Here is a 26973-nt window from a genome sequence, read left to right on the forward strand (position 1 = left end):
CCTCAGCAGACTGCATGGCCTTGGCAAAGTGTTTTCAATAGGTGGAGTTCCTTTAACAGTGGTGACACTGGGGTGAGGAGGGCTATTTTAGATCTCAGGCAAAAAAAATGCCCCCATAAGAAGGGAATGTTTTAGGGCCTTCAGGATACTGAGGCTCAGAGTGGGGGCAGAGACTTCCCAAGGTCACAGAGCAAGTCGGTGGAAGACTGGGAAAGCGATTCCAGCATCTTGGGTCTTAGCTTAGTCCCAGGGCTAGTGGGGACATGCAGATGGTAGTGAGAACTGCCAGAGCCAGGTAGCTGGGCAGGTGTCAGACAGCCATGAGGGATACATTGCTAAAGACACACACACCAATGGTGCCTGGGAGGTCGCTGGACTGCTGGCTATTCTGGTCCTGGAGATGGAGGGTGTGCAGGAGGTCATCTGGGTCAGCCTTCAGGTGCACCTGGCCCAGAAACTCATCCTTCAGGATTCAGTGGTTCCAGACTGTCCAGATCTATGGGTTTGGGTTTTTCTAAGTATAAGATCATATCATCAGCAAAGAGTGAAAGTTTGACATCCTTGGTGCCCTTTATATTCCTTGTGTTGCCTGATTGCATTGGCTAGAACTTGCAGAATTGTGTGTAATAGGAGTGGTGATAGAGGACATCCTTGTCTGGTTCCAGTTCTAAGTGGAAAAACTTTCAGCTTTATACCTTTCAGTATGATATTTGCTGTGGGTTTGTCATAGATGGCTTTAGTCAGCTCAAGAAATGTGCTGTCTATGCCTGTTTTCTTGAGTGTTCTTGTTAGATAAGGGTGCTGAATTTTATCAGATGCTTTTCCTGAACTTATTGAAAGGATCATATGATTCTTGTTTTTGATTCTTTTGATATGGTGAATTACATTTGTGGATTTGCATATGTTAAACCTGCCTTTCATTCCTGAGATGAAGCCTACTTGATCATGATGTATAATTTTTTTTTTTAAACAGTCTCACTTTATCAACCTGGGTAGAGTGCTGTGGTGTCATAGCTCACAGCATCCTCCAACTCCTGGGCTTAGGTGAGGCCTCTCTTGCCTCAGCCTCCTGAATAGCTGGGACTACAGGTGCCCACCACAACGCCTGACTATTTTTTGTTGCAGTGGCCAGGTGCAGTTTTGAACCCGTCTCCCTTGGTATGTGGGGCTGGTACCTTACCCACTGAGCCACATGAGCCCCTGATGTATAATTTTTTTAATGTCTAGCTGTAATCTGTTAGCTAAGATTTTGTTGAGTATTTTTATATGGATATTCATTAGTGAAACTGATCTGTAGTTCTCTTTTTTTTTTTTTTGAGACAGAGCCTCAAGCTGTCACCCTGAGTAGAGTGCTGTAGCATCACAGCTCACAGCAACCTCCAACTCCTGGGCTCAAGTGAGTCTCCTGCCTCTGCCTCCCAAGTAGCTGGGACTACAGGCACCCGCCACAACGCCCGGCTATTTTTTGGTTGCAGCTGTCGTTGTTTGGCGGGCCCAGGCTGGATTTGAATCCTCCAGCTCAGGTGTATGTGGCTGGTGCCTTAGCCACTTGAGCCACAGGCACTGAGCCTGTAGTTCTCTTTTTCAGTTGGGTCCTTTCCTGGTTTTGGTATCTGGGTAATGTTTGCTTCATAGAATGTGTTGGGGAAGATTCCTTCCTTCACAGTATTTTGGAATAGATTCTGCAGTATAAGTAAAAAGCTCTTTGAAGATTTGATCAAATTCTGATGTGAAGCCATCTGGTCCAGGGTTTTTTTTGTTGGAAGATTTTTTTTTATTATTTCTATAATCTCAGTGCTTGATTGGTCTGCTTAGGAGATCTATTTCTTCCTGGTTAAGTCTAGGGAGAAGATGTGATTCCAGGTATTGTTCCATTTTCTCCACATTGTCAAATCTCAGGGCATAATTTTTATTGTAGTAGTCAGAGATAACCTTTGATTTCTCTGTGGTATCTGTTATTTCCTCTTTTTTCATTTCTGATTGAGGTTATTAGAGATTTTACTTTTTATGTTTATAGTTAATCTGGCCAGTAGTTTGTCAATTTTATTTATCTTTTTGAAGAACCAACTTTTTGTTTCATTGATTTTTCTGAATGATTCTTTTGTTTTCAGTTTCATTTATTTCTCGTTTAATTTTGGTTACTTTTCTTCTACTAGGTTTTAGATTAGATTGCTCTTCCTTTTCCATTTCCTTGAGATGATTCATTAGATTGTTGATGTGCTCTCTTTCTGTTTTTCAGATGTAAGCACCTAATTTGATTAATTTCCCTCTTAGGACTGGTTTTGTAGTATCACATAGGTTTTGGTAGCTTGTGGCTTCATTGTTGTTATGTTTGAGGAATTTAATAATTTCCTCCTTTATCCCTTTCTTGATCAGGCCGTCATTCAGTATATGGTTATTTAGTTTTCATGCCTTTGGTTGGGGATGAAAATTTTTGTTAGAGCTGAGTTCCACATTTATTGGCTTGAGGTCTAAAAAGTTACAAAGTATAATTTCAATTCTTTTAATTTTGTTGCGGTTTGATTTGTGTGCTAGGGTATGCTCTCTTTTGGAGTATATTCCATGGGCTGAGAAGAAAATAGATTCCTCAGCTTTGGGATGGTGTTTTGTATATGTCTCTTAAGCCAAACTGTTCTAGGGTCATCTTTAAGCCCCTCGTATTTTTGTTTAGTTTCTGCTTAGATGATTATCTAGTTCTGGCAGAGGGAAGTTAAAGTCTCTAGTTATTATAGTGTTACAGAATATCATATTGCTCATACCAATTAAGATTTTTTTCATGAATCTGGGAGCATCTATGTTGGATGCACAAATATTTAGAATTGAAATGTCCTCTTGTTTTATTATTCCCTTGACTAGAATGAAGTGACTGTTTATGTCTTTAACTTATTCACTTTAAATCCACTTTTATCTAACAATACGATTGTGGTGCCTCTTTTCTTCTAATTTCCACTGCCTCAAATGATTGTTTGCCCCCCCTTCACCCTGAGTCTTGTTTTGTTCTTTGAGGTTAGGTGTGTTTCCTGGAGAGAGCATATAGATGGCTTGTGCTTTTTTTTTTTTTTTTTTTTTTTGAGATGGAGCCTCAAGCTATCCCCCTGGGTAGAGTGCCATGGCATCACGCTCACAGCAACCTCCAACTCCTGGGCTCAAGCGAGTCTCCTGCCTCAGCCTCCCAAGTAGCTGGGACTACAGGTGCCTGCCACAACGCCCGGCCATTTTTTGGTTACAGCCATCACTGTTGTTTGGCGGGCCCGGGCTGGGGATTCGAACCCGCCACCTTAGGTGTATGTGGCTGGCGCCTTAGCCGCTTGAGCCACAGGCGCCGAGCCTGGCTTGTGCTTTTTTATCTAATCAGCTAGCCTGTGCCTCTTTATTGGGTAATTCAAGCTATTTACATTTATTGAGAGAATTGATAACTGTGGTGGAGTTTTAGTCATTTATTTTTGGAAAGTTTGTTGCTTAGTTTTATCTTTTGCTTTATTGTGGAAGCTAGGTTTTAGTTTTTTTAGTTTCTGGGTGTTTTTGCTGGTGGTTCATTGTGATGGTCAGTATGGAGAACAGATCTAAGTATTTCCTGTGGAGGAGGTCTTAATGTGGTGAATTTCCTCAGTGTTTACATATCATTAAAATACTTGAATTCTCCATTTATTTTCTTTTATTTCATTATTTCTTTATTTTTTGAGACATTGTTTAACTTTGTCATCTTTGATAGAGTGCCATGACATCATAGCTCACAGAAACCTCTAACTCTTGGGCTCAAGCAATCCTCTGCTTCAGCCTCCTGAGTAGCTGGGACTCCCAAGTAGCCTGGCATTTTCCATTGATTTTAAAGCTTAGTTTAGCAGCACACAAAATTTTGGGCTGCGAATCATTTTGTTTAAGAAGGTTTAAGGTAAGGCTGAGTGCAGTGGCTCCTTCCTGTAATTCTAGCACTCTGGGAGGCTGAGGTGGGTGGATTGCAAGTTTGAGGCCTGAGCCAGAGTGAGAACCTCATCTCTAAAAATAGCTGAGCATTGCGGCAGGTGCCTGTAGTCCCAGCTACTCAGGAGACTGAGGCAAGAGAATTGCTTGAGCCCAAGAGTTTGAGGTTGCTGTGGACTATGACACAGCAGCACTTTACTGAGGGCAACAAAGTGAAAAAAAAGGTTAAAGGTAGATGACCATAATCTTCTGGACTGCAAGGTTTCAGCTGAAAAGTCTGCTGTCACTCTGATGGATCTGTCTGCCTCTGTAGGTCAAGTGGTGCTTACTCTGGACTTCTTGTAGAATTTTTTCTTTCTTCTTGGCTTTGGACAGGTTCTGAGAATGTTTTGGAGACCCTCTGTTTTTTGTTGAGACGACCTGGGGTTTGATATCCCTCTAAAAAGTTTGTTGGAATTTTTTTGTGATACTTGGGAAATTTTCATATATGATATCCTCCAGTAGGGCTTTCTTTTCTTTTGGATGTTCTTCTTCCCTTTCAGGGATGCCTATGATTCACATGTTTGAACATTTTGTGAAGCCCCATAATTCTCTGAGCAAGTGCTCTGCTTTCTCTGTCTTCTGACTCTGTAACTACTTGGGTTAGCTTAGGAATCTTATCCTGTAGCTCTGAGATTCTTTCTTCTCCATGATCTAATCTGTTATTGATACTTTCTGTTGCATCTTTAAGTTCCCTGATTGACTCCTTCAGTTCGTTAAGCTCTGCTATATCCTTCCTATATTCTTTTTTTTCATGTATACATTTATTTATGCGGTACAATGTGCTGATTTCATATAGAATTAGGAATACTTACATCACACTGGTAAATATATACCTCATCTTGTTTACTTAGTTATTGTGTTAAGACATTTATTAATAGATCCGACATGTACCTTTGCATTGTGCACCTTAGGTGTGATCCCACCATTCACCCTCATCCTTCCTATATTCTTCATATCTTTCATCCCTTATTTGGTTTTGTTTTTGCATTTCCTTTTAATTATTTTACACTTTTGCATTAATTACTTTGTTTTTACCATCTGTATTTTAAATTCCCTTTCTTTTATTTCTGTTAAATTTTTATAGCTAGAACCCTCTGTAGTAGTGCCTTATCATCCCTTGGGGTGGTTGCTCTGTTCTGATTTTTTGTGTTTATTTTTTCTTCTTGTTCACTTCCTTTCCCTACCTCTCACTACCTCCTTTGCTTCAAATTACCTTGTTTCTGCTTATATGTTGAAGTAGCCTTTAGGTATAAGACCAAAAGGAAGAAAAGAGAGATAGGAAAGAAGTAGATAAGGGGAAAAGAAAAAGGGAGGATTAAAGGAAAAAATTGAAAAAAAGGGAGAGAAGAAAAAGAAAGGAAAAATGGTGGTGTTCATTAGGGTGTTTTCACCCACACTCGCAATTATAGGACTCTAGGGGGCCTGGCTAGGTGGGTTGCTTGAGGTCAGGAGCATCTTACTGGCCTGGTCAGAAGCAATACCCCACCTCTGTTATATTTAGAAAAAACAATCAGCGTGTTACCTTAGATTGAGGCTCTGTCTCAGAGGTGTAATACAAAATAAATAGAATAACAGAGATTAGAGAAAGAAAAAAAGAATAAAAATAGGTAAAGAAAATTAAAATCATATAAGAAGAAGAAAGAAGAAATAGGATATTTTTGTTGTTTTATATGTGAAAGATGAGGAAGGTAGAAAAATCTCTTCCAAAAGAGAGAAAAAAAGCAGTGAAATAAAATGAAAGAAAAAATACAAAGGCTGAAAAACCTTAGCAGAAATGGATGAGCTCTTGTTATTGAAGAAAGTAAAAATGAAAAAGTAAAGTATAACCAAACCAAACAAAAAGCAATAACAACAAAGAACTATGGAGAAAAAAGGGAAAAAATTAAAAATATGTATGTATGTACAGGTGTATATTGTATATACAGGTGTAGTTATATATTGTCTAGACACAACTGGCATTATGGTGTTAGGAGATGCAGAACACACACGTTGTTCTTCCAAACAGTGCCACCTGGGGGTGGGAGGAGCTGTTCAACTCACCCCAAGGATAGCTGTCCAAGTTTAGCAGTTGTGAAAGAGCTACCTGGGAGGAATAGTCAAAGGACTAGTATTCTTTGACTATTCCTTCCAGGCAGCCCTCCATCAATGGTAGTGCCCTCCTAGTTGCCAAGCTGAAGTTGTCTGTTCAACTTGATACAAAATGAAAAACACCTACTGAGTCCATTTGTATTGATCTGAGGGACCAGGGGAGGCCATTACTAGCAAGCACTCTGCAAGGAGAGATAAGGGTGCGGCTCCTTTGAATGTTCCTCGCAGACTTTTACTGCAATCTCATGCATGAGAAAACACAGTGCAACAGCAAGCTTCAGAGAGAGAGTAAATGTTAAACAACAAGTTGTTCATCTTTAGCTTCATGATTGAATTCTTAATACGTTCTGTTTACTTCTGCCTTTCCTAAGTCTTATCACTATTAATGTGTAACTTTGGGCTGGGATAGTATGCTGTGTCTAGTGAGTATTGTCTTCAGTACTCATGGTGAGTGGTGATTCTTGGCTTTAGCTCAGATTACTCTGTATGTAGTGCCTAGCACTTAACCTTTTGCTCTATCATGTACCTGGTGATTCAATCCCAGTTGCTGGATGGTGTTTGAGTTTACTTGCTCATTTAAGCCCTACCAAGTCAGGTCCAGTGAGTAGCCCATTCCAAGAAATCTGCAGGGCAGCCCTTTGCTGTCTCTAGTCCTCTGGTGTAGGGCCGAGCAGCCAGCCTCTGCCTTTATGCACGCCCTTGCCTTCTGCACTGGTCTTTCTCAGCTGGTGACCTCCTCCTTGGCTCCTGGGAATCCCCTACTGATTCATTGTGCCCTGGGAGTGGTGTTTCTGTGCAAGGTTTCCCAGCCAGGAGTGGCTAGAGTCCTTTCTTCCCTGTTTGACCGTAAGTGGCTGGTAAGGGGTTATCTTTGGTCCACCATCTTGCTCCTTTTCTACTCATCTCTTTGTTACTTTGGGAGTTAGGAATTTTGAGACAAGCCTTTTCTGAGCCAAAAGAGCTTGTATTTTGTTTTGTATTCCCAGCACTATGTGGTATTTGCTGTTTAACACATATAGGAGCTCAATATTGATTGAATGAACATGTGTAGTCTATCCCCAGAATCCTTTATGGAGGCCTAAGGGAAGGTTCAGGGAAGGTCATAAAGGTCTTAAACTTTGCCACAGGCTCATTCTAAGCACCACAGGATTAGGATTGTATGGCATAAGTTTATATTACGGATTTATTGTTTGCCACCAGAGGGTACAGGCGAATTTAACCATTTTTCTTTTTTGCCACACATATAAGAAGAGTTGACTTGGGCCACACATTAAACACACAAACACTAACTATAGCTGATGAGCATAAAAAAGGTCTGTGCATAATTTTTGTGTGATCCAGCACCACTGATAAAGCAGAAGAGTCCTCGGATAATCTAAATGTGACTTATGGGGCATAGGTTAGAAACTTCTGTCAGTTTAAAAACCTCAAATAGTTTATAACCATCTATAGTAAAAAGTGGATAGTGTCATATTTGGGGTTGTCTTTGCCTAGAATTTATAGTTTAGGTTGAGGTTGATTTAAAATGATTTAATATGGAAAAAATGAAGAGGCCCTCGATGGGTTAGTTTATTGTAGGCTGACATTCCTGAGGATCTGCTGGCAACAGCCCAGATTCCTTGACACCTCAACCCCTACCCCGGCCCTGTACTGAACACAGTACCTATGGGAAATGGCCAGGGGGTCAGGAATGTTCAGCAGTTTAGACATAGATCAGTGGGTCATATGTTGGAAAAGGCTCAAAGGTTGAAATTGCTTAAGGGTTAAGATACAAATGAGCAGCATAAAAAGTTTATCAGGGAGGCATTGTAACTATTTCTTTTTTTCTTTGTAATCTAATGATAATCTCTTCTGTCTTTCTTTCCACTGTTTCCTCAGTTCCCTGATATTGATTGCAAAACTTCTTTGTTTCTTTCTATCTATAATTAACTTTGTATGTTCCATACATATCTTGTACTTAGGGATTTTTCCTGGTTGAATAAAAGACCTTTGAGGATTTTGATCAGGGCGGCACTTCCTTGCTAACTCTTGGCATGTGAAGCTGCTTGTTTCTCTGAGCCTCAGAGGTTATTTCTTTGAAAATAACTTAGTGTAAGAGTTTACTTTTTGCGCCGCCCCCTCGCCGTTTCATCCTTAGGAGAAGAACAACAAATGGCACCCTTCAAACAGGGACCCAGCAGATAAACGGTGACCATGACAATCTCCCAAAGCCCAGGAAGAAAGTGAAAAGGAAAAAGATGGATCCACTCATCCTGGTAAGGGACATTGGGTGCCAAGGGAGAAGCCCTGGAAACCCACAGCGAGATTGTTATTTTAGGGAAAGGCTGTGAGATCTTTTATTTCTCTTTCTGTCCTCTTTCATCCTCTTTGTCTCTTCTACTCAGAAGACAGTTTCCAAATAAGATAGTCTGACTGGGGTACTCGCTGGCGTATCAGGAAGGGTTGCTTCTCCAATGCAAGTGGTCAGTTGCCTGTTAGGGTGGCACCTAAGGCTTTGGCTGTTCTCTATTTCCCACAATAAGCAGTTGTTCCTGTCACAGGGAGCAGTCTGAGCTGGGGGTTCATACCAGCCTGCTGTCTTCTGTTTTCTGGAATTTTTTTTTCCCTTTTTCTTATGAAGTGGTAAACAATCTCAGTAAAGAACAAAAATCCCATAAGCTCCTATTGTGAGGTCTTTTCCAAGCAGCAGCGTATAAAGTGTCAGACCACCAATTGACAGAATTTTTAGTTACAGTCCCAATCTCAATGTCTTTGAAATCCTAAGGATGGGAACCTCAATTGGCAAGATTGGGAAAGATTGGGATGATGACTGTGGTAATCACTATGCCTAGTAACTGTATGTTACCACCTACCACTTCACTTGATTCAAGGAAATAATCCACCAGCTAAGGCTCCCCCAGATGATTCTAAACCAGACCTTCCTTGTTACTCATCTCCCGGAAAGGGAATGTGGCATCTGTTGTAGCTATATTCCTTCCTTTTTTGCTAATAATTTGGCCCAGCCCTTTCCTAAACTTGAGAGTATTATAGAGATGTGCTTAAGAGAAGGAGCTACTCAAGATGGTGAATGGATTCAGGTTTTTCCTATACTGAAGAGTTGGTGGCTAAGGACCCTGACATGAAACCCTCCCATTTTTCTTTTTTCTTTTTTTTTTTTTTTAAGAGACAAGAGTCTCACTTTATTGCCCTTGGTAGAGTGCCATGGTGTCACACAGCTCACAGCAACCTCCAGCTCCTGGACTTAGGCGATTCTCTTGCCTCAGCCTCCTGAGTAGCTGGGACTACAGGCACCCACTACAATGCCCGGCTGTTTTTTTGTTGCAGTTTGGCCCTACCCACTGAGCCACAGGCGCCGCCCCATTCTTGGTTTTTAAAGAACTTAGAGCATCACCAACAATGGTTTGCAGAGCACTTTCCCTAGAGGTACAGTGGTATGACTGGAACATTGTAGTTAAGACTGTTGTGTCTCCTGCTCAGTATAGTGTTTGGGTCTAAGCATTCCAAAAGCACTGCCAGATTGTAACTATGGATAATTGCCGTACAGGAGTTCCCATCGATTTGGCATGCTCGTAGGGGAGAAGGTCCTTATACCACCCTCCCATGTTTAGGCTAATTGTTCATTCAGAGCTCTCAAGTGGCTTAGACAAAAATCACTGACTTCCAAGCCCTTATTGGCTCAGTTGCCACCATTGGCAGGGAGCCACAGTGTCTTATTTAGATTTCATTAACTCACTACAGAATACTATATGCTGTCAAATTGAAGGCCAGCAAGATGCTGAAATTTTAACTCTCCAGTTTGCTTATGAGAATGCCAATTTAGATTGTCAGAAAGTTTTAGCCCCTTTAATGGAGCACTCTCCTCCTCTTTCTGACATGATAAAAGCTTCGGTTCGCAGGATGGGAAGTATATTATTCTCAGTCATCCGTGTTTGTATTTAGTGTGCTGTTGTTTGTCTTTTGTTAACTGTGCTACATGTTGTTCCCAGGATAACTTTAAACCTGTCCTTCGCCTGAATAAGATCCATGGCTAAATTAAGTATATCATAGTAATTATTTCCATTTAAAATCTATTTTATAGATATAAAATGTAATAATAGGAGTGGGAAATGAGAGCACATGGGGTGAAAATAAGAGGAGTCTTGGAGAGGCTACCCTCACTCTTCTTCAGAATCGCTGGCCTTCTGACAAAGTTTGGTGGACCTATTCCCATCTCTGGATATTGGCCAACAAGGACAGGGGGTCCCAGGAGTGCAGTGCTCGAACACTCCCAGTAGGGCCACTGGGAGATGTCTACTGGGAATCTTCAGGCTCGGCTCTCATGCACTTGCCATCACTATTCATTAAGGTCCGCCTGATTTATTTTGATTGTGTGCTGAGCATTTTAGATCTCATCAGTTCTGGTTTTGTTCCTGAGAAATCTGGTGTTTCTGTATGTAGCCTGTATTATGGGAGCTCAGGCCTAAATTCCAAATGACACCCCATTGGGGCATATTCTGTCTTGATTGATCTCAGTGTGAGTACCTGAATATAACTAAAAAGCAATAAAATTTTACTGTAACATGGCTTGATCATTGTATCATCTTCACCCCAAAGAAAAGTGGCCTTTGAATGGATCCTTGATTATTACAATGATGTTTCACTGTTAAAAATAACAAGTCTGCTTAAAATAATTACATTTGTTCTTTATCGCAGTAGGATTTATGAGTTTAAAAGCAGCCATTAAAACTATATATATCTAATTTACAGGTATAAAAATGATTAACAGAAAAACAACTTAAAATGATAACTAAAGTCAGGGTAAACTAAGATAGATAACTAAAGATTAATAGTCTGGATGAAAATATATGTAAGCCTGTAAATACAGATTCTGCCTCTTGTCTGTGTCTATGTGTCTGTGTATACGTCATGTGTCTGTGACATTTCACTATCAAAATATGTGAAAGAGCTCTAATTAATTGGCTTTTAAAAAAAGAAAAAATAAGCACTTAAATATTTTATTAGGAAAACAACACAAATGCCTATTTGTTCAGATGACTTTGGTATTCTTTGATAAATAAAGCTAGTTTTAAAATCATTATTAACGTTCAGATGTTCAAAGATTATAGAGCTGCCACATCTGTAATATTTCTAAATTTTGCTGGATTTGTGAGCTTATGTTCTTGATTTTGAGTTTCTGAATGCTGAAGCTTAGACTGGCAGCTTTGGTGAGGCCTAGGGACATGTTCTTGGTATTTAGGCCAGCAGCTACAGGGCACCATCTCACTCACATGGCCCCTTCTTCCCTGCTCCAACTTTGCTGCCTGCCTATTCTGAGAGAAACTGAATCTTCCAGTCTTCCTGCTTTCTTTCTTGAACTCTGCACTTGGTAAATGAATTCAGGACGCAGATAGGTCCTGTCCTTTGCAGCCATCTTTGATGCCTGCTTTGTGAGACTTAGGAAGACCAAGAAAGACATCAAGGATGTTGTCTATGTTGTGGTTTCAGAACACTTTTTAGTAAGTTAAAACCTTAAAGTCATGTCATGTTGCATAAAATGTCTGAGTCATTTGTAAAATGTAATACTTAGGCTGTTTTAATTGGGAAACTGAGTCTTTTTCTCTGTCAAAAATAAGGTTTTTGCCTTTTAAATCTTCTAATTATCAGTTTGGGTAAATAATTAACTTTATAGTAAACTGTGATTTTAAAAGGAAACTAAACTTTATAAATCATTGCTAACTGGATGTAGAACATGCTCATTCACTTTTAAAACTCCAATTAATAAAACAAAAAGGGAGGAGGTATGGAAGATAAGCTCATACCACAAGAATAATTACATAAAATTCTCTTTACTCTTAATTTTTTGAATTGCTGTAAGGAAGGCACTACCACTGCTGAAGGGCATTTTACTCCCCCAAACAAAGATCCTGAACTTATTGGGACTTTACGAAGAAGAACCTCTTAGAGGTCGGTAGGGCCAGTGCCATTGTTAACCTGGGAGGGGGGGGTTATGCTGCTGTTTTATCGCCAACAGGTCCTTGGTGGGTTCCAGCTCACCTTATCAAACCTTATCATGAATTGGCCTCAGCCAGAGATGAATCCACTTCTCAAATTGCACAACTTTCATCTGGAAACCCCTTCGGGAATAATTCCACAGAGTCAGAAGACAGAGACCACAGATATACCTAACTCCCAGAAAGTTTCCAACATCACTTGGGGAAGTTTAAAACGTCTCATGATGCAATCAGAAAACGTCTTGGAACAAGCAGGAACACCTATAATAGCAGAAAATCTTTTCCGTTCTGTGCTCGATATTGTTACCGCCAATTCTCAGGGTGGACAGGTAATCCTTATTTTTTCTCTCCTTTTTTTAGGACAGGTAAGTACTTTCCTCCACCTAATAAAACAAAAAGGGTGGAGATATGGGTTAGAGTTTAGTGTAGGCTGACATTCCTGAGGATCTGGCAACAGCCCAGATTCTTTGATTCCCTGCCCACCACCACCCTGTACTGAACATAGTACCTGGGCCAGGGGGTCAGGAATGTTCAGCAGTTTAGACATAGATCTGTGGGTCATGTGCTGGAAAAGGCTCAAAGGTTGAAATTGCTGAAAGGTTAAGATTCAGATGAGCAGCATAGAAAGTTTATCAGAAAGACATTGTAACTATTTCTTTTTTTCATTGTAATCTAATGATAATCTCTTCTGTCTTTCTTTCCACTGTTTCCTCAGTTCCCTAATATTGCAAAAATTCTTTGTTTCTTTCTATCTATAATTAACTTTGTATGTTCCATGCATATCTTGTACTTATGGATTTTTCCTGGTTCAATGAAAGACCCTTGAGGATTTTCTTCAGGGTAGCACTTCTTTGCTACTTCTTAGCATTTGAAGCTACTTGCCTCTTTGAACCTCATAAGTTATTTCTTTGAAAATAACTTAGTGTAAGAGTTTACTTTTTGCACTGTCCCCTTACTGTTTCATCCTTAGGAGCAGAACAACAACAGTCTGCTGTATTTTAAGATAGGCAGACTTAATTATTACTTTATATCATTTCTTTTCAGATTAATTTATAGCTATTTTGTTTCTAATCAAAAACCCAATGTTTCAATTTTTAACTTGATAAAATTATTCTATAGTTTACTTGGGGGAATAAACAAATTACATAGATAAATGTGATGTAGAAGGAATTAAGAATGGGAAAAGAAATCATTTTTTCTTTTTTTTTTTATTAAATCATAGCAGTGTACATTAATACTATCATGGGGTACATTGTACTGTTTCTGTATACAATTTGAAATATTTTCATCCAACTGGTTAACATAGCCTTCATGTCTTTTTCTTAGTTATTGTATTAAGACATTTATATTCTACAATTAGAGAGATTCACATGTACCCTTACAGGATGAACCATAGGCGTGATCCCACCAGTTAACCATCCAACTGGTTAACATAGCCTTCATGTCTTTTTCTTAGTTATTGTATTAAGACATTTATATTCTACAATTAGAGAGATTCACCTAATAGGATGTACCCTTATAGGATAAACCATAGGCATGATCTCACCTTCCCTCTACCCACCCTTCTTCCTCCGCTCCCCTCCCTCTCCTCATATTCTTGGGTTAAAATTGGGTTATAGCTTTCCTCTGAAAGCTATAAATTAGTTTCATAGTAGGGTTGAGTACATTGGATACTTTTTCTTCCATTCTTGGGATACTTTGCTAAGAAGAATATTTTCCAGCTCCATCCATGTAAACATGAAGGAGGTAAAGTCTCCATCTTTCTTAATGGCTGCATAGTATTCCATGGTGTACATATACCACAATTTATTGATCCATTCGTGGATCGATGGGCTCTCACTTTTTTCTTTATTATTTAAGGACCCTTGTACTCTTATCAAGGATATATCCCACTTGGAATTGTAAATGCTGCGTTTCAAAGATACTGAATTACACCATCAGTGTGGTACCACTGTGTAGAATTATGTGCTTTATTACTTTGGGAGTGGGGAAAGCAGATTGTTGTATTCATTTGAGACTGTAAGATGAATGGTAGAGGCAGGGAAATAAGGATTTTGAGGTTGTGATATGGGCTAATTTAGAAATGGAGTGAGACCTGTGAGAAGGGCAGTAGATGCAAAGAAGTTGCGGATTTGAGAGACTGGAAAGGCTTAGTGAGCTTGAAGTACATGGTGTCGGATAAAGAAAGGCAGTTGGTATTTTAGAGTGGCCTTTCCAAGATGGATCATTTTGGGGTGAAGTTCTATGTGTGGTGGGAAGAAAAGATTGTATTAAGTTATTGGAGTTAGGAGAAGAAAATATTCAGGCTAGATTTTGGCTCAGTGATTGGTATTAGAGGCTCTCAATCCTAGCTGCGTATTAAAATCTCCCAGAGAGCTCTTCAATACCATTGTGTGTGCCCCATCCCACACACCTCTGTGGGTGGAACCTGGACAGTAGTGTTGTATAAAAGTACACCTGGTGAATATTATATGCAAAGTTAAGAAACAGAAATGTAGATGAAGGTTGAAGTCACTGATAATGACAGGAATTGAGATAAAGTTGACAGAAGGTGGTAGAAGTCTCAGTACATTAGTATATTGAAGAAAAATCTAAACAAAACCAATATGTCATTTAATACTGTTTGTATGTGTGTAAGAATGAAACAGGCTTTTTCCTCTTTATAGAATAATTTCATTAGCATCAGGCAGGTAGAGAGATAAATTTTATATTAAAAGTATCCTTAAAATCAGGCTAAATGTATCTCTTAAAGGTCTAAAGGTAAATCTCACTTCTTTAAGTTTTGAGATACAGAACCTGTCCAGACGTTTAACATTTATTCCTCTTCTTTTTTCTTCTTTTAATTCCATTAGATTGGTCTGTTCAACCCATCAGTCAACCTCTTCTAGTTTAGAGTCTTTATGTGTTCTCAGATCATCTTCCTCAGTAAGATAACATTTTTCCTGGTGAACTTGGCCTTATTTTGGTTAATAATATAAAGCTTCTTTCTCCCCTTAATACATTATGGTCCTTAGATCGCTTTTAGAAATTATCCCTTGCCTTCCTTGTCATACCTATGTTTGAGTTAAATAAAGTGTAGGTTCTTAACGTTTTTATGCCTTGGATTCCTTTGGTACTCTGGTGAAGCTTTTGATTACTTCTCAGAGTAACATTTTAAAATCTATGAATAAAATGCACAAAATTAAAAGATTACTTATATTTAAATATAATTGTCAAACTATTAAAACCCGAATTGGTTATATAGTAGTAATGATCTACTTTCCAGTAGATATTAAATATCAGGAGCTAGTGATGGAGTTTCAGTGCTATAATTTCAAAGCAGTGATGAATGTAAATGACACTTTGAGATAATTTGTAATAGCTACCTATGACATGCTATGAAATATCTGACTTATGTTGGTGCCAAAGTCATAGATAGTTATTACTGTTGTTTGTTGCCTACATTAAATTGAAAAAAGTGACTTGGCACCTATAGCTCAAGTGTCTAAGGCACCAGCCACATACACCACAGCTGGTGGGTTCGAATCCAGCCTGGGAAACAATGACAAGTATAACCAAAGAATAGCCGGGCGTTGTGGTGGGTGCCTGTAGTCCCAGCTACTTGGGAGGCTAAGGCAAGAGAATCACTTGAGCCCAGGAGTTGGAGGTTGCTATGAGCTGTGTTGCCACTGCACTCTACCCAGGGCAACCGCTTGAGGCTCTGTCTCAAAAAAATAAAATAAAAATTGAAAAAAGTTATTTTGTTATTACATCTGATTTAAAGGGCCTACTGAATCTTTGGGCTAAAATTTTTGGTACTAAAACTAGAAATATAAATAGGTATAACTTCTGTCTTTGGTGCTAATAAAATAACTTCTTATGAGTTTAAAAATATTCACTTATAAAGCTGAGGTTATCTAATTTTATTTTAAAAACCATATTGGCATATCACATTGACTTTTGCAAGAATGTTCATAAACATCATCATTAATTATAAATGGTCCAACTGCAAAAAAAAAGAAATTTTGAAGGGAGACTTTAAAAAATTATAAGTGGTCCAAGCCCAATGTCCAGCAGAGTTGATACATTAATTGTGTGAATTGTATAGTAATGAGAATGAATGGAATGCTGCCATATGCACCAACATAGGTGAACCTCACAAACATACTATTGAAAGAAATAAGCCAGTCATAAGAGTATATCTTGTATGTTTCCTTTTATGTAAATTTCCCAAACAGGAAAAACTAGCTAGGAAAGTGGTTATTTTGGGGAGGAGGTGGTAGTGACTGGGAGACTGCATAAGGAAGAATTTTGCTGTGCTGAAAATATTCAGTTTCTTAATCAGGGTTATAGTCTCACAGTATGCATTCCTTGGGAAAATTTACCCAACAGTACATTTGTGATTGTGTGTGTATTTGAATGTATATCATAACTCAAAAAAAGTTTAACGTTTTGAATGTAAAAGTTTGGCTAATCCCTTAAAAAGTGAGAATCCACTGTCATTAGTACCTGGGATAGAAGGTAACATTCTCTTTTATTTTGTATACTGTATTTGGATTCTGTTCTAACAAAAAGCAATTTTACTATATTTCTCTCTTTTAATTTTCCTTACTATTCCCTTTGACCTAATCATTACCAATTCTGATACAACAGAAAGGTACTTGAGTATTGCCAATCTTACCCTCAGTGTACAACTTGGCAAATGTACCAGTCATTATTTTAGCACTTTATGATACTCTTTTAAATTTCTTATATATAAATAATAAGTCATTTATAAAGTTTTTTCACATAAATTTTTACTTGGTCTTAAACTTTGATAGGTAGAGAAAGACGAAAACACAAAGAAGTATAGTAGAGAGACTGTATATAAACACACACAATGTTCTTTGGAATGAAATCAAATATCACACAATGTCTACATTTTACTTCTAGATACCGCTAAGGCTCTTATTTTTAAAAGCATGTTTTCTATTATTTAGCTTATTTCTATGAGCTTGTTTATCTGATTTCTTAGCCTTTATTGAGTTTTGTGACAGAATGACTTTTTTTTTTTTTTTTTGAGACAGAGCCTCAAACTATCCCCCCTGGGTAGAGTGTCATGGCTTCACAGCTCACAGCAACCTCCAACTCCTGGGCTCAAGCGAGTCTCCTGCCTCTGCCTCCCAAGTAGCTGAGACCACAGGCGCCCACCACAACGCCCAGCTATTTTTTGGTTGCAGCCGTCGTTGTTGTTTGGCAGGTCCGGGCTGGATTCGAACCCACCACCTTAGGTGTATGTGTCTGGCGCCTTAGCCACTTGAGCCACAGGCACCAAGCCTGTGACAGAATGACTTTTTAGAGATAGGTAAACTTCCAGGTTAGGGAGTTCATCTTATTAGCCTCAGCGGGAGCAGATAGGTAATACGGCTCATTCTGAGGAAGCTGCAGCTTACATTGTCAGTTTTCCATTAGCTTATTTGACAATGCAAGAGAAATTCCAGTTTCAGAATTTATAGAGGTTGCAAAATTTGGAACTTAGGATGAGAGCACACGCAGCATATGTTCTGGTCATTGTAATGTAGCTGAGGTTGAAGCAGTTCTGTCAGCTTTCACCTGCCTCAAGAAACACATGCTTTTTCATTTAATTAGTCAGAAAAGATATTTCTGATTTTGGCAGCAGCAGTGAGAATAGTAAAGATTGGAAGGTAGTAATAGAGTAGCAACACTTTATTTTCCTCTGACATTCATGTTAATTTTGATTTAATTAAGTTGTATAATTAAGTAGTTATGTAATTATTATTATATAATATTACTATATGTTTTTTATAATTCTTATCATTTGTTTCTCTCTCCTAAAGGTTAGCTAAGCAAATATAAATTCTTTAGTGAATCCAGAGGATGATTTTGTTAATATCTAAGCCCTTGTAGGAAGTATATAGGATGCATATCACTTCCATATGTTCTTAAATATAAATATACCCAAGTGATAACCCAGAAATCTTTCTTTTATACAACTTGAAGTCAGGTCTGCTTAATGTAGTAATTTAATTACACTTATAATTCTATATATTTTTTTATCCAACTTGAAGTCAGGTCTGCTTAATATAGTAATTTAATTACACCTATAATTCTCACCTATAATCCTAGCACTTTGGGAGGTTGGTGGGAGGACTGGTTGAGGTCAGGAGTTCCAGACCAGTCTGAGCAATGTAGTGAGACCCTGTCTCTACAAAAAATAGAAAAATTAACAAGGCATGGTGGCTCATGGCTGTAGTCCTGGCTATTAGGGAGGCTGAAACAAGAGGATAGTTTGAACCCAGGAATTTGAGATTGCAGTAAGTTACAATGACACCATTGCATTCTAACCTGGGTGACAAAGTGAGACCTTGTCTCAAAAAAAAAGAAAAATGTGTTAATGTTGAAATATTACTTTTCTTTTGGCTTATTTCATGAAACACTTATGCAAATACTTGTCATAATATTTTCATTTATATTCTTGTTATACCTCACATTTATTGCTTTGTACAGTCAGTGTTCGTGTAAATTTACCCATATAAGTACAACTTTTTCCAATATTTTATTTTGAAAGTTTTCAGATGTATAGTAAAGTTGAAAGAATTTTACAGTGAACATCTATATACTCAGCCCTTAGATTCAACCACTAACATTTTTTTAAACTTGCTTTATCATGTATTTATTTTATAAATCGAATGATTTTCGGTGCATTTCCAAGTAAGTTGTGTATATTGGTATCCTTCTCATTAACTACTTACACATTTATATCATTGGGTAGAGTGCAATTTTTTTTTTTACAATTTCTTTTGATACCGGAAATTTACATATGTGAAATATAAATTCTTACTGAGTTTTGGTTTAGTAGTGTTTCCTTGTGTGGAGCTGCCCTAGGAGCCATTTTACATTCTTGTCTGACAGAATTGCAAGAACTTCCGTTTGTCTCTGGGTGGACATGTGGGTACTTGAGGGAAGAGTCATATCTTGATATGCTTGCATTGGTGGAAAGAATGATTTAATACGCTTAAAACCAATTTTCAATTGTTTATTATAAGTAGGTTAGGAATTGAATTAAGAAAATGATTTCATATGATAGGCAAAAGGGAACAGTGACCAGAAGAGAAGTGGATTAAAGAAAAGCATGTATTCTGATTACAGGAACAACACTGAGAAACCCAAAGTTTTTTGCTAAGTGTGACAACCTGAAGCCTGGTATTTCCAAGCAGACTGTCTTGTTGGAGCTTCACCCCTTCCCCACTGTGACTCACCTCAGAGATCACTGAACACTGAGAGACCAGGCTCACTGCCATCTCAGGGAGAGTGAGTGCATTTGGGGAGTTAGGAAATAGCGGGGGTGTTCTGAACTCCCTGGAGACAGACTCCCTGTCTCTAAGCCTTGTTAAGAGAGAAAAATGTCTCTCAAGAAGATAAGGAGGAAAATACCTCTTTTCTTGGTAGTAGCACCAGCTCATCTACCCACAAGGCTTCCCAGGGGCTTAATCACCACTCCTGAGATTGGTGTGTGTGGTCTGATTGGGGTCTGCTTTGACATCCTGCTCCTGGACTGTGTTCCCTGTCCTATGCTCTGTTTGTGTTAGCATCATAAATAACTTAGAGTAATAATAAGAGGTAAATCAGTCTAATTAATGTAGTTAGTTAAAAAAATGGTTTGGTTAGAAAATGCAAGCCCAGCAAGAACCATGATGTAAGGATTTAGCTTTCCCCCTTAGACTGATGATTAAAACAGTGATGTTTGTAAAAAATAAAAGGAGCTTTTCCATCGGTCCTCACGCTTGGAGGTAGCAAGTCCCCTGGCCAGCTTTTTAAAAAACATTCTTCTGTGTCTTGACTCTTTATTTTTTCCTCATCCTCTCATCCTGCCAGTCACTGGGACAGAATTCATAGTGTGGTTTGGAGCTGGTCCCCAGTGGTTGTCATTATTTTCAGAAAAATTACCAATTCTTGCCTACATTCTTTAGCAGTGTGTCTCAGTAGGTCAGTATCAGTTTACATTATTTTGACCCCAAAAGCCATTGGAATGACCCAGAAACACCAATATTTCATTGGAGGGTCAGTGAGTAAATTAGACTGTAAGTGCTGCAATAAAGATGCTCCTTGTAAGATTGGAGGGATCAGAGTTAGGAAACCATAGGCTTATGAAAGCAAAAGTCTACCAGCTTATGTAATAGAATTTGTTAGTTAGATATGGTTTGTATGGTACTTTTCTAGTAGAAAGCATGTGATGCCAAAAGTAGAATCAAATGGAGATGGTAGGGTGAAATATATTATACTACATGTATGTGGTGGTGGTTGTTTTCCAAGTGCTGGGAATAGAGCAGTGAAGAAAACCAGTAAGGTTTTTGTAGGTTTACATTCATTCATATGGTAAGTTGGTTGTGACAGGAAGTTACGACATTGACTACTTACATCTGCTATTGCACTTGGTTACTTTCCTGGTAGTTTAGTGTGTTTTAGTTGCTTTTGAAATTTTGTAAGGGAAAAAACCTAAATATATAAAAATAGACAATATAATCAGCTCCTAAGTGACAAACCATGCAAACAGCAGTTATTAACTCATCTCCACTTTTGTCTTGTTTATGCCTCTACCACTTTTTACCCTCCCAAATTATCTTGAAATAAATCCATGATAATGTATTTCAAATGTAAGCAAATATTTCAGTATATATCTCTAAAAGATAAAGATGCTTAGGGTGGAAGACTTAATGTGTTAACATTTTTATTTTAAATGTTTTTGTGTTAAAATGGCTGCCAGATATATTTTGACATAATAGAAGAGTGTTTTTAAGGAAATAGTAAATCCACATAATTTGTTCTTAGTTATTATGAGATTTAACATTACTGTAGAAAATTTGACAGATTTATATGTTGAACCAAACAAAAACTATTAACGTTTTTCTCTTACTAGCATGAAAGCATTTCTCAAACAAGTAGTTATATTACATTGGAAAGTATAGCAAATTAACAGATAGCTGCTTATTTTCTAACAAAACATAGTCACCCTTTTAGATTTCTGAGTTTTAAAACTGATTTGATATTTTGTTCTGATCAGTTTTTAATTAGTATAAGTGAACCGAACAATTCTCCCACCTGCGCCCCAGTAAATCTTTGGCACTCCTATGAAGTGATAATTCTTACTTTACAAAGTTAGAGGGCCTTGTGGTATAACTGTCTTACCCCTATGATAATAACAAATGTGAAAATTTCACAGAAGTGTAACTTTCCAGAAAAGTACCTAGTTTATGTGCAAGCCTTTTCTGTATTCTGCCAGAGTAGATAAATGATTAAGTAAAATAGACCTTTTCTCTTAAATAACCTGCATATACTTTTTGGTTTTGGTCTGATTGATCATACCATTAATACTGACTTTAGAGGAGCAAATCCAGTAAGTACTTTGCATATTTTGGGGGGATTCTAGAAATAGCCACAGAAAATTCTAGTCTTTTTAACTAATAGGGATGTTTATTCATTAATTAATATGTAGATATACATTAACATACATTAAATATAGATTTTTTAAAATATGAACAGAATTGAAGATTGATATAATTGAGGTAAATTCAAATTTTGTATCTGAACTTAAGATTTGAAATAATAAAAATGTTTCAACTCCATTTTTTAAGTAATTGAGAACGATCCTGTCATCTTTAACCTTTTAAGATACTCTTTGTAAGTCATAATTTTTATTTCTGGTTTGTATATATATCGTATCATTGTTTTCTAAGATATTTCCCTTTTTTTCCTTCCATTTTGAAATTTTTATTTACTTCTAAAATAAATTTCATTGTATGTATTTGAGGTTTACAACATGATATTATGAGATACATATAGATGTAATACATAGAGGTATTTAGCAACACTGATTGATAGTATGGTGGTTACTCTCGTCAAGGAAATTAACATGTCATCTCACATAGTTACTTTTTGTGTGATAAAGCAGCTAAAATCCTTTTGGGGGCGGAACACTATTATGGGAGGATCTTTATCTGACACAAGCAATCAGTATAACTTGGTTCTTTGTACCCTCAGTGATTCCCCAACAATAAAAATAAATGAATAAAAAGAAATTTTGAAAAAAGCAGCTAAAGTATACTTATTTAACAAAATTTCTTATACAACACAATTTTATTAATTTGGATCCTCATGTTATACAGTAGATTTCTAGATTTGTTCATCCAACATTTCTGCGATTTTGTATTTTTGACCTACATCTCCTGATTTCTTCTCTTCCTTTCCACCCCTCCACACATGGTAACTAACCACTGTTTGATTCTCTTTGTATTTGAGATTTTTTTTAATTCCACATATGATTAAGATGATGTATTATTTTTCTGTCTGTGTCTGGCTTATTTCACTTTTCATAAGGTTCTCAAGGTCCATTTGTGGTATGGCAAATGGCAGGTCTTTTTTTTAAGGCTGACTGATATTCTGCTGTATATGCCACATTTCCTTTGTCCATGTATTTGTTGATGGGCATTTGCAGTGTTTTTATATGCTGGCTATTCTGAATAACGCTGCAGTGAAGGCTGGAGCACAGGTATCTTTACCAGGTGGTGATTTCATCTCCTTTGAGTAGACGGGATATTTAGATGAGGTATTGCTGGGTTGTGTTACAGTCCTATTTTTAATTTCTTTAGGAACCTTCATACTGCTTTCCATAATGGCTATACCAATCTCCGTTCCCACCAACAGTGTAGTTGGGTTCTCTTTCCTTCACATCCTTACCAACATTTATCTCTTCTTTTTTTTTTTTTTTTTTTGCAGTTTTTGGCCGGGGCTGGGTTTTGAACCCACCACTTCCGGCAAATGGGGCCGGTGCACTACTCTTTGAGCCACAGGCACCGCCCCATCTCTTGTTTTTTTGATGTTAGCTGTCCTTAAAGGTATGGGGGTGATATCTTTGTGCAGGCAGTCTCTGTGTTACAAACATCTAACTGACATACAGTGAATGGAGGCTATTCCAGGTACAAGTAATAGAAAAATGTACCTGTTCCAACTTACATATGAATTCTACTTAAGAACAAACCTACAGAACCTATCTTGATTATAACCCAGGGACTGCCTGTGGTGGGTTTGATTTGCATTTCCCTATGATAAGAAATGTTGAACACTTTTTCATATGCCTATTAGCTATTTTTATGTCATCTTGGGAGAATGTTTGTTTATGTCCTTTGCCCATTTTTTAATTGGCTTATTTTTTGCCAATATCTTTCTAAAATGGAGGTTGCAAACTTTTTAGTACTTTAATCCTATGTATTTATGTACATTTAGAGAGGAAGATCATATCTTAATGTAAAGATTTGGACTTAAGCTTAATGTAAGATTTGTACAAGAATTGCAAAAGTTGTAGGTAATATAAAATACTGCTTGAACTTTCTTAACAATATAAGCTTTTGAAAGGGAAATTCTGAAATCTTTGCCACTCATCATGAATTTTACTAGGGAGAGAAAGAAATCCTTGAATGGTGTATCTGGGTAAGACACCAACTGTTAGGAGTAGGCATCTACAGAGCAAAGATAGTATAATGTATTTATATTTGACCACTTTCTCAAAAAGTAAAGGAAATACCAATTTGATCTTCGTTATCAGGTACAAGCGCTGTCATTGGGGATTTTTTTTTTTTTTTTTTTTTTGCTGACTAAACAGCTTTTAAAATTATTATTTTCAATTATTGCTTGGCAAAGCAATGTTTTAAATAACTAAATGTGATTTGAGTTTTACTTCTTGAGAAATTTCACTGTATATGTTTTTACAATCTTGAAATAACTTTTCTTAGTAACTGGGGCAATTGAACAAAGGAACAGGCTGCTTTGTAATGTTCTAAGCTCTCTATTCATGGAAGTGTTTCAGGGTGCAGACTCACCCTAACCATTCCTCCAAATAAGCATATACAAATGAACACGTAAGGATATTAGGGAATGGATTTTTATTCTTTCTTGGAGAAATCAGTCATTCTGATTTTATGACTAATAAATTTTGAATTCGAAATGTTACAAAGTATAATGTTGCTAATTTTGCTTTAATTCCAATTTTAGCAACTTAGTATGTGTTTGGATTTGATTGAAATCTTCGTGGAAAGTAGTTTTTAGAAGAGTCAGTGTATTAACTTGTTTATCATATTTTCTATAAACGTAGACTATATCTTATAATTTAATATTTAGCTTACTAAAGCAGGAAGCCGCCTTAGTTTCCCATGGGAAAAATTAGTTGGATTTTTTTAGCTCTCACATATAAACTGCTGATTTCATTTTTTCTTGATCCATTGACAGATTTCTTACTGAAAATTTGAATGATATATAGTAATATAGTTGAACAGTTGTAGTTATATAAGAAGTAATTTAAGAAAATAGTTAGTGGTATTTAGTGTTTTTCAGTAGACTTACAAAGGTAGAAATCAATATAGCAAACACTGTTTGAACACTTAGTATGGACCAAGCACTATGCTAAACACTTCACATTCTATTTCTTATCCAGACTTTACAACTCCTTGAGGTAGGTATGAGTATTAATCACATTTTATAGGTGTAGGGTTGTAAAGTAACCAGCCTCGAATATTGGGCTTTATGTTTTCTAGGGTTTTTTTTTTTTTTCAAATCAGTTAACTTAATTGATCATGTCTTATATCAGGCTTTCAAATTTCTTTAATATACATTTCATCTAATATTGATAGATCTCAAGGCTAGAGTATTTACAGGCACAGATTCTGTAGCTCTTTTTTTTTGTTGTTGTTATTTTATTGCAGCTGTTGACCTAAGACAGATGTTTTCCCTGTGTCCAGTTCCCCAAGTTGCAGCAAAACCCACTCAGTTATTAAAGCACTGAAACATTAACAGTATATCTCACTACTTTGAAAATTAATTCAAACTTTATGTCGGCTTTTATTTTGCATGCAAACCCATAAAGCTGAAGGTTCTTCTCTAAATTCCTGCCAGAAAAATAGTAAAAGGTTTTGTTTTGGTCTTTCTAGCTGTTTTTCCCTATTTGCTGTTCCTTATATGTAAAAATCCTATATTTCTAAATAGTGTAGTTCAGATACAGACCAGATATGTGTGCTATCTTCCATGATTTTATTTTTAAGATTCTTAGACAATTAGCAATAAAGTTACTGTAACATTCTGTCATAAGTTTATTTTTTATTAAAATGATAATATTGTATTGTTTCTTTTACTTATGATTGTTTTTTGCATTGTTGCATGTTATTTTAAAGACCTAGCTTTCTTCATTAAACAATCTGATTTCCTTTAATCCATGTAAAGATCTTACTATTAGTTATAGTCATGTTATTTCATTAATGCATTTTTGTTTATACATTTATCCTATTTAATTAAGGATAAAACTCCTGTGCTTTTTAAAAACCTTTCCAAAACTAAATAGAGAAATTAGTGATTTTTAAATATTTCTTTTTGTCTGTTTTAGGATGGCTACCATAGAGTAGTTAATATTGTGCCAAAGAAATCACCACTGCTAGACAGACCTGGTGAAGGAAGCTACTACCGTAGATATTACAGTCATGTTGATTACCGAGACTATGACGAGGGCCGCAGTTTTTCTCATGATCGAAGAAGTGGTCAACCTGACAGAGGAGTATGTAAATTTCCCCCATGTACTAATTGTTATTTCTTTGAAGTTTAAAATTCATGCAATTTAAAAAAATTATGTGACAGCCACGAAAGCTGTTGAATAAACACTTTCTGGTTGACGCTCTGTTGAATTGCTTGCTGGAGCTGTCAGGTGGGAACTATTAGTCAAGAATTTGGGGGTGCTGGATAAAGTGGGTAAGCACTCTGGTTAGCTCTATCTAAATGAAAGTAATTCCAACTAGCCTGCTTTCTTATCCCTTAAATTGTCAGGGATTTGCAGAACTGCATAAAGGTAATCTGTTGCTTTGGTACTTAATAAGTTATGAGCAGGTGGTTACCATCTCTGAATGGATGTACCCACTTATAATTTCTTTCTTTTCGTCCTGATGAAATGCTTTGGGTGAGCTTGGGTTAAAGTTTTTGATAGTTGCATTTTTCTTATACTTGTTATTAAAGTCTATTTACTAATTCAGATTAGAAACCTCTCAAAACATTGTCATATACTAAGCACTTTTCAGATGTTAGCTAGTATTATTACTATTACTATTATCATTTAGTATTATTACTATTACTGTTATCATTTGTATCTCTTGGTCATACTTAATAATGTAGAAGTTTAATGTTGTAGTAATCTGTCATTTAACTTGATTGAAACTGTTCCTTGATGTACTTCTTCTATCTTAGCTTGCATATGGACAATAATCCTGCGCTAGACTGTTTTCCTACCTTTCTCTCTTTTTTCCCTTCCCTGCCATTATAATATGGTAATTAATAGTACATATTCAACACTGATCATAATAAATTTTGAGCACACATTGGCTGTTGGAATTAGTTTCCATGCTTTACACATGAAGAAATGGAGGTAAGGTGATTTACCTAAGGTGGGTGTTACGGGAGTCCAGTTCTTTTACTACGTCGTAGTGACCCTGAACATTTCCAAAGTGGTAATGAAACAATTAGTGTTTTCTTGTGTTTGAAGTTTGGGGTGTTATAGCTTCCTTACTTCTCATAGAATTGATTTTTACTTGATTTACTTTTGAAATGTCATGCTATTTCTTTAGGAAGATGGATTGGGTATTAAAAAGTATATACCATGCATTATTTCTGCTGGATTTTGCCATCAGACCCATTCCCCACGTAGTCTTAGGGGAGAAAGTATTTGGTCTTAGCATCAACATTTATCTTTCTTATGAAGACCCTGTGGGAGTTTTATATTCATTGGACCAGTTTGTATTTGAAACCTCATAAACATGATTTTTTTCCCAAAAACTTGTAGCATAATAGTGCTTCAACAGTAGTTTTATTTTCTATTATTGTTATCAATTGTGTTTGTCTTGATACTACATAAGATTTTTTCTTTAAA

At 37.0% G+C, this 26973-nt stretch overlaps 1 protein-coding gene across 7 annotated transcripts in view; it reads left to right on the top strand.

The window, feature by feature from the left end:
• The window catches only part of PPHLN1 (periphilin 1), a 131593-nt gene that overhangs the window by 14505 nt on the left and 90115 nt on the right, over positions 1-26973 (top strand). For 2 of the 7 annotated variants that reach the window (XM_023515355.1, XM_023515356.1), the window contains exons 3-5: positions 8189-8306; positions 12062-12370; positions 25447-25614. The exons of 2 other annotated variants lie outside the window; for them this stretch is intronic. In XM_023515355.1, the coding sequence (XP_023371123.1) occupies positions 8189-8306; positions 12062-12370; positions 25447-25614 (595 nt within the window). The remainder of the gene's footprint in view (positions 1-8188; positions 8307-12061; positions 12371-25446; positions 25615-26973) is intronic. 3 more of the 7 variants (XM_012807508.2, XM_023515357.1, XM_023515359.1) reach the window with 2 other exon arrangements.

The sequence above is a fragment of the Otolemur garnettii genome, unplaced genomic scaffold, assembly GCF_000181295.1.
Source record: "Otolemur garnettii isolate 467f Iridium unplaced genomic scaffold, OtoGar3 scaffold00070, whole genome shotgun sequence".
Taxonomy (NCBI): domain Eukaryota; kingdom Metazoa; phylum Chordata; class Mammalia; order Primates; family Galagidae; genus Otolemur; species Otolemur garnettii.